Source organism: Nicotiana attenuata, unplaced genomic scaffold (assembly GCF_001879085.1).
Source record: "Nicotiana attenuata strain UT unplaced genomic scaffold, NIATTr2, whole genome shotgun sequence".
In the NCBI taxonomy this organism is placed as follows: domain Eukaryota; kingdom Viridiplantae; phylum Streptophyta; class Magnoliopsida; order Solanales; family Solanaceae; genus Nicotiana; species Nicotiana attenuata.
In genome coordinates this window covers 29,049-40,661 of record NW_017675811.1, presented here as the reverse complement: position 1 = coordinate 40,661, position 11,613 = coordinate 29,049, and the positions used below count along the sequence as shown (strand labels likewise).

The 11,613-nt window shown below is 36.8% G+C and overlaps 1 protein-coding gene and 1 non-coding gene across 2 annotated transcripts; both read right to left on the bottom strand.

The window, feature by feature from the left end:
• Positions 1 to 631: 631 nt before the first annotated feature.
• TRNAN-GUU lies at positions 632 to 705 on the bottom strand. The gene has a single exon. It is a non-coding gene; the product is annotated as a tRNA-Asn (tRNA).
• A 494-nt stretch (positions 706 to 1,199) lies between these two features.
• LOC109220464 lies at positions 1,200 to 7,581 on the bottom strand. The gene is made up of 14 exons (XM_019384932.1): positions 7,390 to 7,581; positions 5,392 to 5,812; positions 5,106 to 5,197; positions 4,690 to 4,848; positions 4,204 to 4,540; positions 3,624 to 3,742; positions 3,452 to 3,524; positions 3,167 to 3,387; positions 3,029 to 3,085; positions 2,783 to 2,945; positions 2,447 to 2,563; positions 2,200 to 2,370; positions 1,701 to 1,760; positions 1,200 to 1,618 (listed from the first exon to the last, which is right to left on the bottom strand). Exons 1-14 carry the CDS (start codon positions 7,431 to 7,433, stop codon positions 1,499 to 1,501), a joined length of 2,154 nt encoding a protein of 717 aa, XP_019240477.1. The 5' UTR covers positions 7,434 to 7,581; the 3' UTR covers positions 1,200 to 1,498.
• Positions 7,582 to 11,613: the final 4,032 nt, after the last annotated feature.

Genomic DNA, 11,613 nt, shown 5'->3' with positions numbered 1-11,613 from the left:
TTTGAATCTGGTTCAAATCTGGTTTGCGAGAGCCGATCTGAGGAGAGACGGAGTGATGGAGGAGATACGGACGTGATCTGAAATTTGAATCTGGTATGCTTGATTCATCTTTTATATGTTTTGGAAGGGGTATAATGGTCATATTATTACGGATTTTTTGTTAGTTGGTTACGAAATCAATAGTTTTTAAAAATAAGGTATAGGTTAAAAGGTGGCATAAATATAGGGTATGGCTGCAAATCCCCCATAACTAGAGGTGGCAAAATAGTTATAAGAAAATAGTCATCCACTCATATTATACATTAAAAAATAAGTTAAATAATGAACTTTTTAAAAACGGGTCGAATATGGATAATAACCATATTATTCACTTAGAAAATGGTTAACCAATGTGTTTAACTTTTACAGTGATCATATTCAAGAAGTCATGGATAACCCGTTTTTATCCGTCTCAAATATGAATTACCCGTTTTTGACTCACTCATATCCGACCCGACCGTTTGCCACCCAGAAATAACTAACACCTATGGCGCACTTGACCTTGTCAATGCTAAAGCGAATTGAAAGATCTGAACTCTCTTTAGTTAGAGGTTTGTCTTAAGAAGTGCCTGGAAAAAAAAAATAACTCGTACGCTAGAAGGAGGGCTTGAACCTCCGACCTTGTGGTTAACAGCCACACGCTCTAACCAACTGAGCTATTCCAGCTACTGCAAGTTAGCGAGCATTAAAGCTATTTCTTTGTAACAACGAATTTATTTTTTTTTTTAAAGCAACAAATATTTACACGACCAAACCAAAACAGAATTACATCAGTGAAACACCTTTGTTCTCTAAATGACAAGCATCAGAACAAAAATTATAAGCTAAACATGACGGCTAGAAAAAGGAAGTTATCTTTTCATTCTCCCCATTGAATCTATATAACCAAAAGTAAAGAAAATAAAATTTTGTCTCTCTCTCTCTCTCCTTTAAAATGCATAAGAAGTATTTTCATATTTTACATTTACGAAATCTTCTGTACCTACAACCATATGCTACAAAAGAATCTCATGATATAGGAAAACCTGAATATATTCTTGCAGTGTTCTGCATTTGTCTACGTTAAAGCATTTGTGAGTGAAAGAAAATGCTAACTGTGTTGTATAGCGACATCATGAGCTGAATTCACTGTGAATCAAATCACTGTACGCACATCAAAATATTGTGGACACAAATGAATCCTTGAAACTTAGAAAGCTTCATTTTAAAGCATGGCCAATATGAACAATTGTCAGATAATGCCTAACCAAATACACTTGATCAAAGTTGCTTTCTCTAGAACTAAATTTAGCAGGATTTGTGTGTAAAGGTGCTTTTGAACGAAGTATTCTTTCTGTTTCCCTAATAGCCAGTTTCTTGCACCGGCTACAATGAGGTATATGCAACTCTACTTGCCACTTTACAGAAAGTTGAGCCGAACCAGAACCATGATACTAAAGTTGTTTCCAACAGCTTTCATTCACTTTACAGCTTTAAAAGAAGGGTCGTCACTGCTGCTCCGAGCTTGGATTTCCTTCTTCTTTGTTCTCTTTAATTGTTTAATTAGATCAAGCCTTTCGGAAGAATAAGGAGAAGGAATCTGGGACAACAAAAATAAAAATAAAAAATATAAGCACATAACAGGAGGAGGAATAATGTGTAGAATGATAGATTACAGTTACCAAGCTCGGGACATATTTCTTGATCGCGGCTAGCATGGCTGCATGACCCACGGCAGAAACCTGTTAGATTTATCAAAGTGAATCTTTGAGAAGCTCTTTGTGAGAACAATAGGGAAGAAATATTTCACATTGACATCCTGAAACTAGATGAAAGTTGTTCATGAAGGAAGTTTGTTGTACAGCAACTATTAGAAACAATACACTTCCATTAATACAATACCATAGAAGACAAAAAAGTAGGAAGTTTTTAGTAATCTTGGGACCAAGATAGACATGGCACATTTTCCGAATCATTGCCTTATAAAAAGATCTTATCCTGCTTACTTTTTAGTCCCTTAAACATGGTCATATCATCTCTGACATCTGTATAATTACTATAGGCCCTAAACCATTTCTAGCATATAGCATGGAGTGGACTAGAAGACCAGTTCATTCAGCCAAAAATTGAAACTTCGAGCAGACAGACGGAAATCCATTGTTTCATCTAGTTGATGCTTACAGGAAGTAGCATTAAGATGGTTATGGGCACAAGGTTGGCAATATCACCCAGCGTTCTCTTCATTTTCTTTCCCTCCCTTTTTGTTAGTCGGCGGCCTTTCAACTGCTTTATAAGTAGGCCCAAAGCATCCGATATGTCCGTAAAGAGCAATTCAGTACCCATCCAGATATCCTAGCACAATGCAGTACAAAGTTAACAACTGTAGAGCATACTCTTTTGATTTGATTGAATAACTGGAGTAACTTACCGTACTTGCAGATATCAGCTTGGTCGTAGATTTTGTTAGAAAATTTTGACGTGTTTTTGGTGCAGTAGAGCAATCTGACTCCACCAACGTCAAAGGGTCCACACCGGAGCTGGTGGCCTGACATTCGATAAGAGAAATGAAAAATCTATAAAGGGCTTCATAAACTACTATCAAGTTAAAAGGTTGTGTACAAATGTTCGAAAGAATTGATGAATAAAGTAAGAACTGTCTGCTACGCCTAGAGAGAATTTTCTTGTCGGACACCGAATTTAGTAATCCAGACTCTTTGGACCAAGAGTTCTTGATGGTTTATTCCCTATTTATTCAATCTGCTACCTGTATCTGATTCAATCTAGATCCAAATTGATGATTTTCCGTTTTTATCAACTCAATTGGCTTCTCCTTCGCTTCCAATATGATGGATGAACTCATGCCACCTTTAATAATCAAAGATGCTGCTGGATCAGATGCAATTCTTTCAGCAATTTTTTGCAGTTCTCTGCTCGAGAGAGATAGACAACACATTATTGGAATGTTGCAGCAACAGAAGGTATCTTCTCTTATCCATTAAAGGAAACATACCCTGTTCTATCATAAGCTGCCCAGTAGTCCTCCAGGCATCCAGAAAGCAGACTCTGACTAAAGAGATTGACGGAAATCAGCTAAAAAGTGAGCGACATTTAGACATTCCAACAGTGCATTCTCAGAACGATTTGATACCTCTGAAGCAAGAAGTCCAGTAAATCTGCATCTAATGGCTGCTGCGCAGAGTTGCTATAGTGAGCAAATCCAGCTATAATATCATAGCATACAGTTAAAACAGTGTACAAGATTATTTCTTTCTCTGCTTGAATTGGATGTTGTTTGGATCTTCTTTTGTCACAAAACTTGGTGGCAGATGCAGCATAAAAGTCGAGCCATCCAATTTCATTCGCTACTACCTGCGAGAATTGTTCTAATCAATTGTTTATTTCCTTTTTCTTCCAAATTAATGTAAGTACTAACCTCCATGAAGAGCTGATACTCAGACAGAGTGGAGAATTCTGGATGCATAAGAAGGCTACCGCATTCTAAGTAACTGCAGGGAGAAAGCACAAAAGTTGTCCAATTTCAATCAAATGAACAAACAACACTGACTAGAGTAGGGGAAAGTAAGTAGGCTCTCTATTGTAGATACCTCAGAAAATCTTTAGTTTGCTCATCAAGATCCTTTACACCCATTTCTGAGAGGAACAATCTTGTCTCTCTTCCCAAATATGCAAAAAGCCCCAGGGTAGCTAAACTATTTTCCTGAACCTGTCGACATCGAAACGACAATCAGTTCAATATATAACTTATTTTATCAACTTCATAATTAACTGATGCATCCAAATTGTCGAAGAATCTTCATTATCATTTTAGGCAGGGGAAACCTTAAGTCCTCTAACTAACTATTTCATAATTATTGTTATTGTTGCTATATGTTTTATTGAATTTATAGATATAAGGAGAAAAAAGTTTATCCGTTCAGAACCAGTTGCAAGATAGAGTTTCTTTAACATTAAAGACAATAATTCTTATAACAAGCGCACATAACAGAGAGAATAAGAATCATAGACGTATCCTTCTTTCTCTGAATTTCAAGACCGAAGCATAGTTTTATAAGGGAGTTACAGTGAGATATCATAAGTTTGTAGGTATTCTGCAGTTCTTATGCAAGAGTAAGAAGGAGATAGTTCACAACATTAATTGCCTCCAATCAATTAGTAAACGCTAACCTTCTCGTGAAAAGTATGCTTGTCTGTAATCACATTTTCTCTGTGGAATGCATTACTGAGTTTTCTTTGAACCAATCCTATCCAAAATTCTACATCTTCAATACTGTTACTTGGTAGAACCTTTCTACCAAAATGAAACAAGAAGTCTTCTTCAAATCCAGCCTCAGTTGCTAAATAGTGCAACTTATCAACCGAAACAAGTCTATGTGACAAGTTCATGAGCTCTACTAGTGCATCTTCAATCGAAGCAGAAAACAAAGGACAAGAAACGCGCCCCGAACCTAACTTCCTCACTGCAGTGCAACAACTTATGGCCAAGATATTTCCTGCAACACCACTGAATAATTCTGTATAAGATGTTTTAACAGCTGAGAGATAAAGAACACGCCCCATATCAATCAGCAGATTACTGTTAAAAGAGTTTGGTTGCATCATGAAGACAACAAATATAACCTGATAAAAAATGAACGGACTTTAAGGACATACCTTCCTGCGTAATCCACAGACCATTTCTTGAATAGGGGAATGAACATTCCCGCTATCCGTGGCAGCTCCAGTGTTCTAAACCACTGCACCAACTTTGGATTCCTCACATTCAACTGACTTTCAATGCGTTCCCCTAGTAAGTCGGTGATTGGGGATAGGCTGAGGCAAAGCAAAAAGGAGAAGAAAATGAAAATAAGAATAAAGACAAGACCGCCAAAATGTGTCATGCAGTTTCCTTCTCAATAGAACACATTCAAACAGAAACGGGTTCATGATGTGAGTTCCATGATGAAGAATGAATATGATCAAAAGAGAAGATAAAATCTGAGGGAGCGAGAGACTGATAGTCTTAAGTCTTAATGTTTAAACTCACAATAATACACAGATGTGGAAAAGTTCAAGATAGTCAAACTTACATTTCATTAACAGAAGAAGCATTGTTGCTGCGTTTGCGAGAAAGAAATACTTCCACTTCTATTGCTGCTTTGAGCAAAGCATAAATTGCTACCTGTGTAGCATCATCTGCTTTTTATTTGTTGCATAGGTTCCAAAGTTCGCAAACTTGCCAATTATCATAGTTATGAGCTAAGTGTTTAAGATAGAAAATTGACTCTGATATCAACCTTCACAATCTAAAACTGAAGAACAAATGCAGTGTGTCAAAAATCTCTATTTACGGAACTGCAGGCTGCACTTCCATACCTGATACGCGATGCTTTTATGCCACGCATGCACATCCACCCCAACCCATGCCATTGCAAGCTCAGGCCCATTTTTAGCCAATTCAAGGGTCTGCGCTGAAACTGAAAAGCTTCTCGCAGATTCATGCAGTACCCACACAAGACAATTGACTCGACTGAATTCCAGCTCATTCCTGTTACAACTAGCTAAGGAAGGATCCATTTCAATAATGTTTTGATCAGGGTTGCCTGCAGATGCCACTGATCCTAGAGCTTCTGAAGGGATGCATTTCCTTGAAATCTTCTGGGACAATGATGCAGAAAGATATCCTTGCAGAATGATGTATTTTAGACAGCCAAAACCGTGGTCTTTCACATATATATTTGATGCACATAGTTTCTTACACCCAGATTTTTCTACGTTCCATGATCGGACAATTTCTCTGCAGCAAAAAAGAGCCAATGTTGAATTTTATTAAATGGCTGAAAAAGGAATCAGAGGTCTCAAGGACCTTCATAGTCTACCTCTGTATTCTCACAAAAGTCTAAACCTATGCAAATGCATCTATCTATAATTTAAAGATTTCCGATTGGGGCTTTCAAGTTAAGAACCCTAAACCTAGTAGACTTGCTTGGTCTTTCCTTCAGATGGTGTTTAAAGTTTCCTGGCCAAATTCATCTAAGGTTGATAGTAAGCTTTTCAGTGGAATGATTTACACTCCCTTCAAACACAAAAGTTCAGATAGCTAAAATGAGGTGATTAAGTGATAACTTATGACTTGATGAAGGACAACCATCAACGAAGCTTCAAATCTTTTCCATTTTGGATGTACCACCATTGTATGCAAATCTAGAGCTAGTACAAGAATGATAATAGTAAAACCTTTTCTTTCCTTGTTCGGTTGTAAGCACTTGGACTTTTTCCTATTGCACTTAGTATTACAATAAACCAGTTATGCTCCGTCCCAAACTAGTTGGGGTTGACTATATGAGTCACCATATCCATGCCACTCAATTTGGATTTATTTCATGCGAATACTAAATAAATCATATTTTGAGGTAACTTAGGAGTTATCTAAAAGTAGAATTTCTCTAAATCTCACAGTATCTCCATATTGATATACAAGTCTATTACAAGAATGAAAATACTTTTGCCAAACACCGAACTTGATGTAAGTGTAAAACAACTAAACTTTGAACAGTAATCCCAACTGGTTGCTGCTATATGGACCATTTGATTGCATTATAGTTTGTTCTTAGCTATATTCACCTTGATTTCACAAGATTAAATATCTTATGAAACAACTTTCCTCCATGCGATTTTAGGTCCCTATCTCATCTCCAATTTAGTATTCTCAATCATCCTAGTTACTTGATAACATCTCAAGCAATCTACTCTCATTCTATTTGCAATATGTACTACTTGTCCCCTTTGTCATCGTCCAATCTTTTGAAATTGCATAAGCACATCTTTCTTAAGAACTTGACATATACTACGCGAATGAATGTCCTTCTATAGAACTTGTCTTTCACTTTTTAGACATCTTCATATTGCATATCACTCACTCCACTATCCAATCAATCTAATTAATTTTAGTGTTACATTTTCATCTGTGTCATTCTCTAAATAAGTTTCTTTACTATTAATTAAATGAAAGAACACAGGAGAGATTGATGCTTTATAGATCAAGGTTTCTTTTCATTTTAATTGTAAGATCATCTCTTAATTCATGAAACAAAAAGAAATCCACAAATCTACTCCGCCATTACTTTATACTTCATTAATTCCCCAAACACAGAGTGCGCATTCACATTTTTGCCCCTGAATTTCCGTCTCAGAAATGAATCTGATACTTAACAGTAAATCTACACGAAGCACATTACTTAATTAAGAAATATCAGAGGCGAAAAATTCGTTGACTCTTATGGTTAGCTGAGAGATTTCAGGATTCAACAAATGGAATTGGTAAACATAATTGCAAAGATAAAGAGAAAATGGGCGGCAATAGAGAAAACTTACTGATTATGGAAACTGGAAGTTCGGAGAGAAAAAAGGGAAGCCATGGAAAAAGCGAAGAAAAAGGGAAGAAGAAAATGGATAGGGATGAAAAGCGAATATTTAAAGGGAGAGCTTGAAGCGAAACCATCGAGGTAGAGAGAGAAAGAGGATTGAAACACGAATTTGATATTGGTGGGTTTTGGACTTCAATACGTAAAACCCACTTGCTTTTTAGCTCCCACCAGTTATCTCCCTTTTCGTTCTCACGAAATTCCAATTTTTGATACGAGGAGAAAACGACGCTACACTGTTTAAGAAGTCACACAATAATGGATACTAATTTTAAATAGTAGTATTTTAACTAGTTTAAGAAATTTGTGATATAGTGATTTTTGTAGTATAATTTTACACACGAATATAATTTATCTAAATAAAGTAAATTGAGTTTCACTTTACACATGATATTTAGAGTCGATGGACATTTGTATTTCATATTTCATACCCCACAGATTTATAGAATGCAACTGGATACTGGTACCTTTTTTTATGAAAACAAAGAAAAGAGAAATGAATAATTTTAGTGGGCGTTTCGACATAAGAATTGTAAAATTTTAAGTGAAAACGGTATTTGAGAATTAGCTAGCGTTTGGTCATAGATTCCAAATTTATTTTGAAAAATTTGATTTGGGTGAAGTTTGGTTTGAAGATGAAAATGTGTTTGGACATACGTTTTCAAAACATATTTTCCAACTTTATTTTGGAAAAAACATGTATATAATTCCCTAGTTTTGGGATTTTGGCAATAGCTGATTTTGGGATTTGGGATTTGGGATTGGGCCAAAAGGTGGGCAAAATTTATGGCCAAACATGAGTTTTGAAAATAAATCCCAAATTTATTTTGGCAAAACTCATGCCAAACGGGGCCTTAGAGTTGTCTTTGGAAATGAATAAAATTCTGGGTTGTTTTTTAATTTGTGAGTGGTCTGAGAGAAAAATTTTGAAAAACAGTTTTTTGAAGTTTTTTTAAATTTTCGAAAAATTCCAAAATTGATCTTCAAGTGAAAATTGAAAATTTTGTGGTCAAATACGTATTTCGAAAAAAAGTGAAAAAATTCTTGTGTCCAAACGAGCTCTTATTTTCTTGATGAGATTGAGCTCGCAATAATAGATAAAAGAGAATGTAAAAGAGAGAAGGCTTTTTTTGGAAAATTAATATTATTGCACCTCAACGTAGATCGACTTTTAGATCTCCATAGAAAATTAGATGCACAATAAAGATTAACATTCCAAGCCAAAACTAATTGAATAACACAACAACTAGAGAAAAAGTCCAAATGCTGTCACGCTCAAAAGCTTAGTGATGAACAAGAATACTCACAATATCACAAATACCAAAGTTCTAACTTTGCTAGTATTAATAGAGCTCACAATGTTACAAGAAGAAGAAACATATCATAAATCGTGATCATTGATAATAGTATAAAATACAAAATTTGAACACATTTTGAATAATTCAAAGTAAAATTCAAAATTTTGTGAAGCTAACCTTTACTATTTGATTCGCTTCAAAAGAAGTAGCTAGGAAACTAATCCAAAAGATGAAAGTAATTTTTCACGTAATTATTTGGATAAGTTTAACGTATCTCCAATGACAGCTTCTTTCCAAATACTTCTACCACATATTGAAGTATACTGAAGAGAATTATTCAAAATACTCTACAAAGTCTAGCTTAGTTCAAACTCCAAATGATGAAATAGTAAAAAAAAAAAAAAAGTAAATGATACTCTCTCTGTCCCATCATATTTGATGCACTTTGATTAAGTTTAAGTAAAAAAGAAAAACTTTTAAAATCTATGGTCTGTAATAAGTCATAAACATTTGTGTGACTATAAATCGATCATTTCATTTGGGCAAAATAAGAAGTTTAAAATTAAATAGTTTCAAATGTAAGATTTTTTATGTTTTTTTGGAATAGACTAAAAAAAAGTGAATTACATAAATTAAAATAGAAGGAGTAGGTAATAAGAGAAATACAACCACGGCCACCCTAGGCCTCAAACCTTTGCACTGGTCGATATATATTTAAGAATGTGAATATAAATACGCATGCTAGCTAAGAAAAGCATGCATCTTTACTAGCATATAATGGTGGTCGCTAAAGTACTAAATTTGGGGTGCAAGTTCGAATTTATATTAGCAGGACCATTCTCACACAATTTCTTCAAGGCACTCAATATGGTTAATACACTAATAATAAAACGCCAAATGGAGTTATGGAGATGCCTAAAAGCAGATTGTGGCGTGAAGAATGGGAATTACTCAACCTAATTGTTTCACCTCGAAAATACGAGTAACAATTAAACTTGTTTGTGGTTTTAAAGATACGTGATTTAGTTCAATACTAATCAATAACCAAGAAATATGAAATATAAATGAAAGAAGTAAGTTGAATCAAACCAGTGTTTAAGTAAGTCTCGGCCTCGAGTTGTGATGGCCTCGAGGCTGGTCAGCAAGAACAGTAAAATAAAGACAAATAAGCTAAGAGACAATTCTAATGAAATATGAGCAATAAAGTAAGAGAGTATATTCTTTGCTAATGATTGATGGTGGTTACAAATGATTGGGTCGGGGTACATTTCTATTTATAGTAAAGAATTTTATTGGGACAGCTGTCTAACCGCCTAGTACGGACTCGTACTAACTCGTACAAATCTATTTCGGAATTTACGCCATGATCTTGGGGACGTGGCGAGAATCTTGCTATTTCTGTTACAAACTCATAACGGCATCATCTTGGGGCTGGTCGTACTCGGCGTCGGCGCTCATTGCGTACTTCGAACCTTATATTCTGTCGTCGGGCTCGAGCTTGGTCTATCGGGCTCGAACTCGACCCATCCTGAACTTGGGCTTGAAGCGACCCTTCGAGCTCGTGAAATCGGACATACCTGATTTCGGTCGTATACAGATAGTCCCCGCGTTTCTTAGAGTAAGATGATAAGAAACGATTTGATCCTCGATGCTCCGATACTCGATCATCATGTCAATCTCGTGACGTCAGCGACTGAAGTGATTGAAAGGTCGTTTCTGCATAGTTCCCAAGGCCATTAATTGGAGGTGACTGATGGTCGGTCATTAGCTTTCCTAAACCGTTAAGGCGACCGCTATAAATAGGTCAATTTCACAACATTTACAATCTTTACTTCTCAAATCTTTCTCAAAACCTCACTAGCTTCTTCATCTTCTCTGAGTTTACCCTTTCCTAAATTTGTTCTTGCTGCGACATCATCTCATTCTCTTCTTTCGAATTTCTCAACAACAACAACGGCTAAAACATCTAAAATCGTTCCTCAGAAAGAAAAAGCCTCCTCATCACGTCCAGCCGACGGTAGAACGGTGGTGCCACCTTGTATCGAGGAGTGCATTCCCGGGCCATGCGAGCTCTTCCGATTTCGAGGTTGATAAGCCTGCGTCGGTCCCAGGTCAATGTGAGCCAATGTCTCGATACCTCTGCTTGATAACTGAAGACGAACTTGAGCAGGTGAAAAAAGACTGTGGTTGGGAGAACAGGGAAGTGGTGATTCCTTCCCGGCTTCCCCAGAGGAGGATATCACTACCCATGTGAAAGGATACCTAAGTGTGTATACTTATCCTTTCACACTAGGTCCCGCAGATCCGGTACTGGGTCCTGTGGATCCATTCATTCTCGATTTCTATCACCAGTATCGGGTGACACTTGGCCAGATCTACCCCTCTTTCTGGCGTATCGTCAAATTACTCAGGTTCTTCTCGGGCAAGGTCGAAGGGGGGTTGCCTTTTACACTTGACCATCTGATCAGGCTATATAGCCCTCGCCTCTATCGAGGTGGTTTGATAAAGCTCCAGCATCAATCCTTGAAGTCGCTATTTTCCAGCCTCGACGAGGACAAAGACCGAGGGTGGATGAGCCGGTTTGTCCGAATTAGGACTTCCGATTTGATTCTTGCTGAGAGGATGCCATTCCCCGAGGAGTGGAACATGAAACGTAAGTACAAGCTTATCGATGATGATTAATATTCTTCTTTCTCTATTCTTCCTCGATTTAATTCCCTTTTGATGATGCAGCTGCCCCTTGGTTCTCTGGAGCAATTCCGGACCTCGTAGGTTGGGTCCGACAACTTGCCTCCACCCTTCATACGCGGAACGCAGTTGGCATGATTTGGCCAAGGGTCGGTGGGAAGCTAAAAACCATGGTGAGTTCCTTTGTT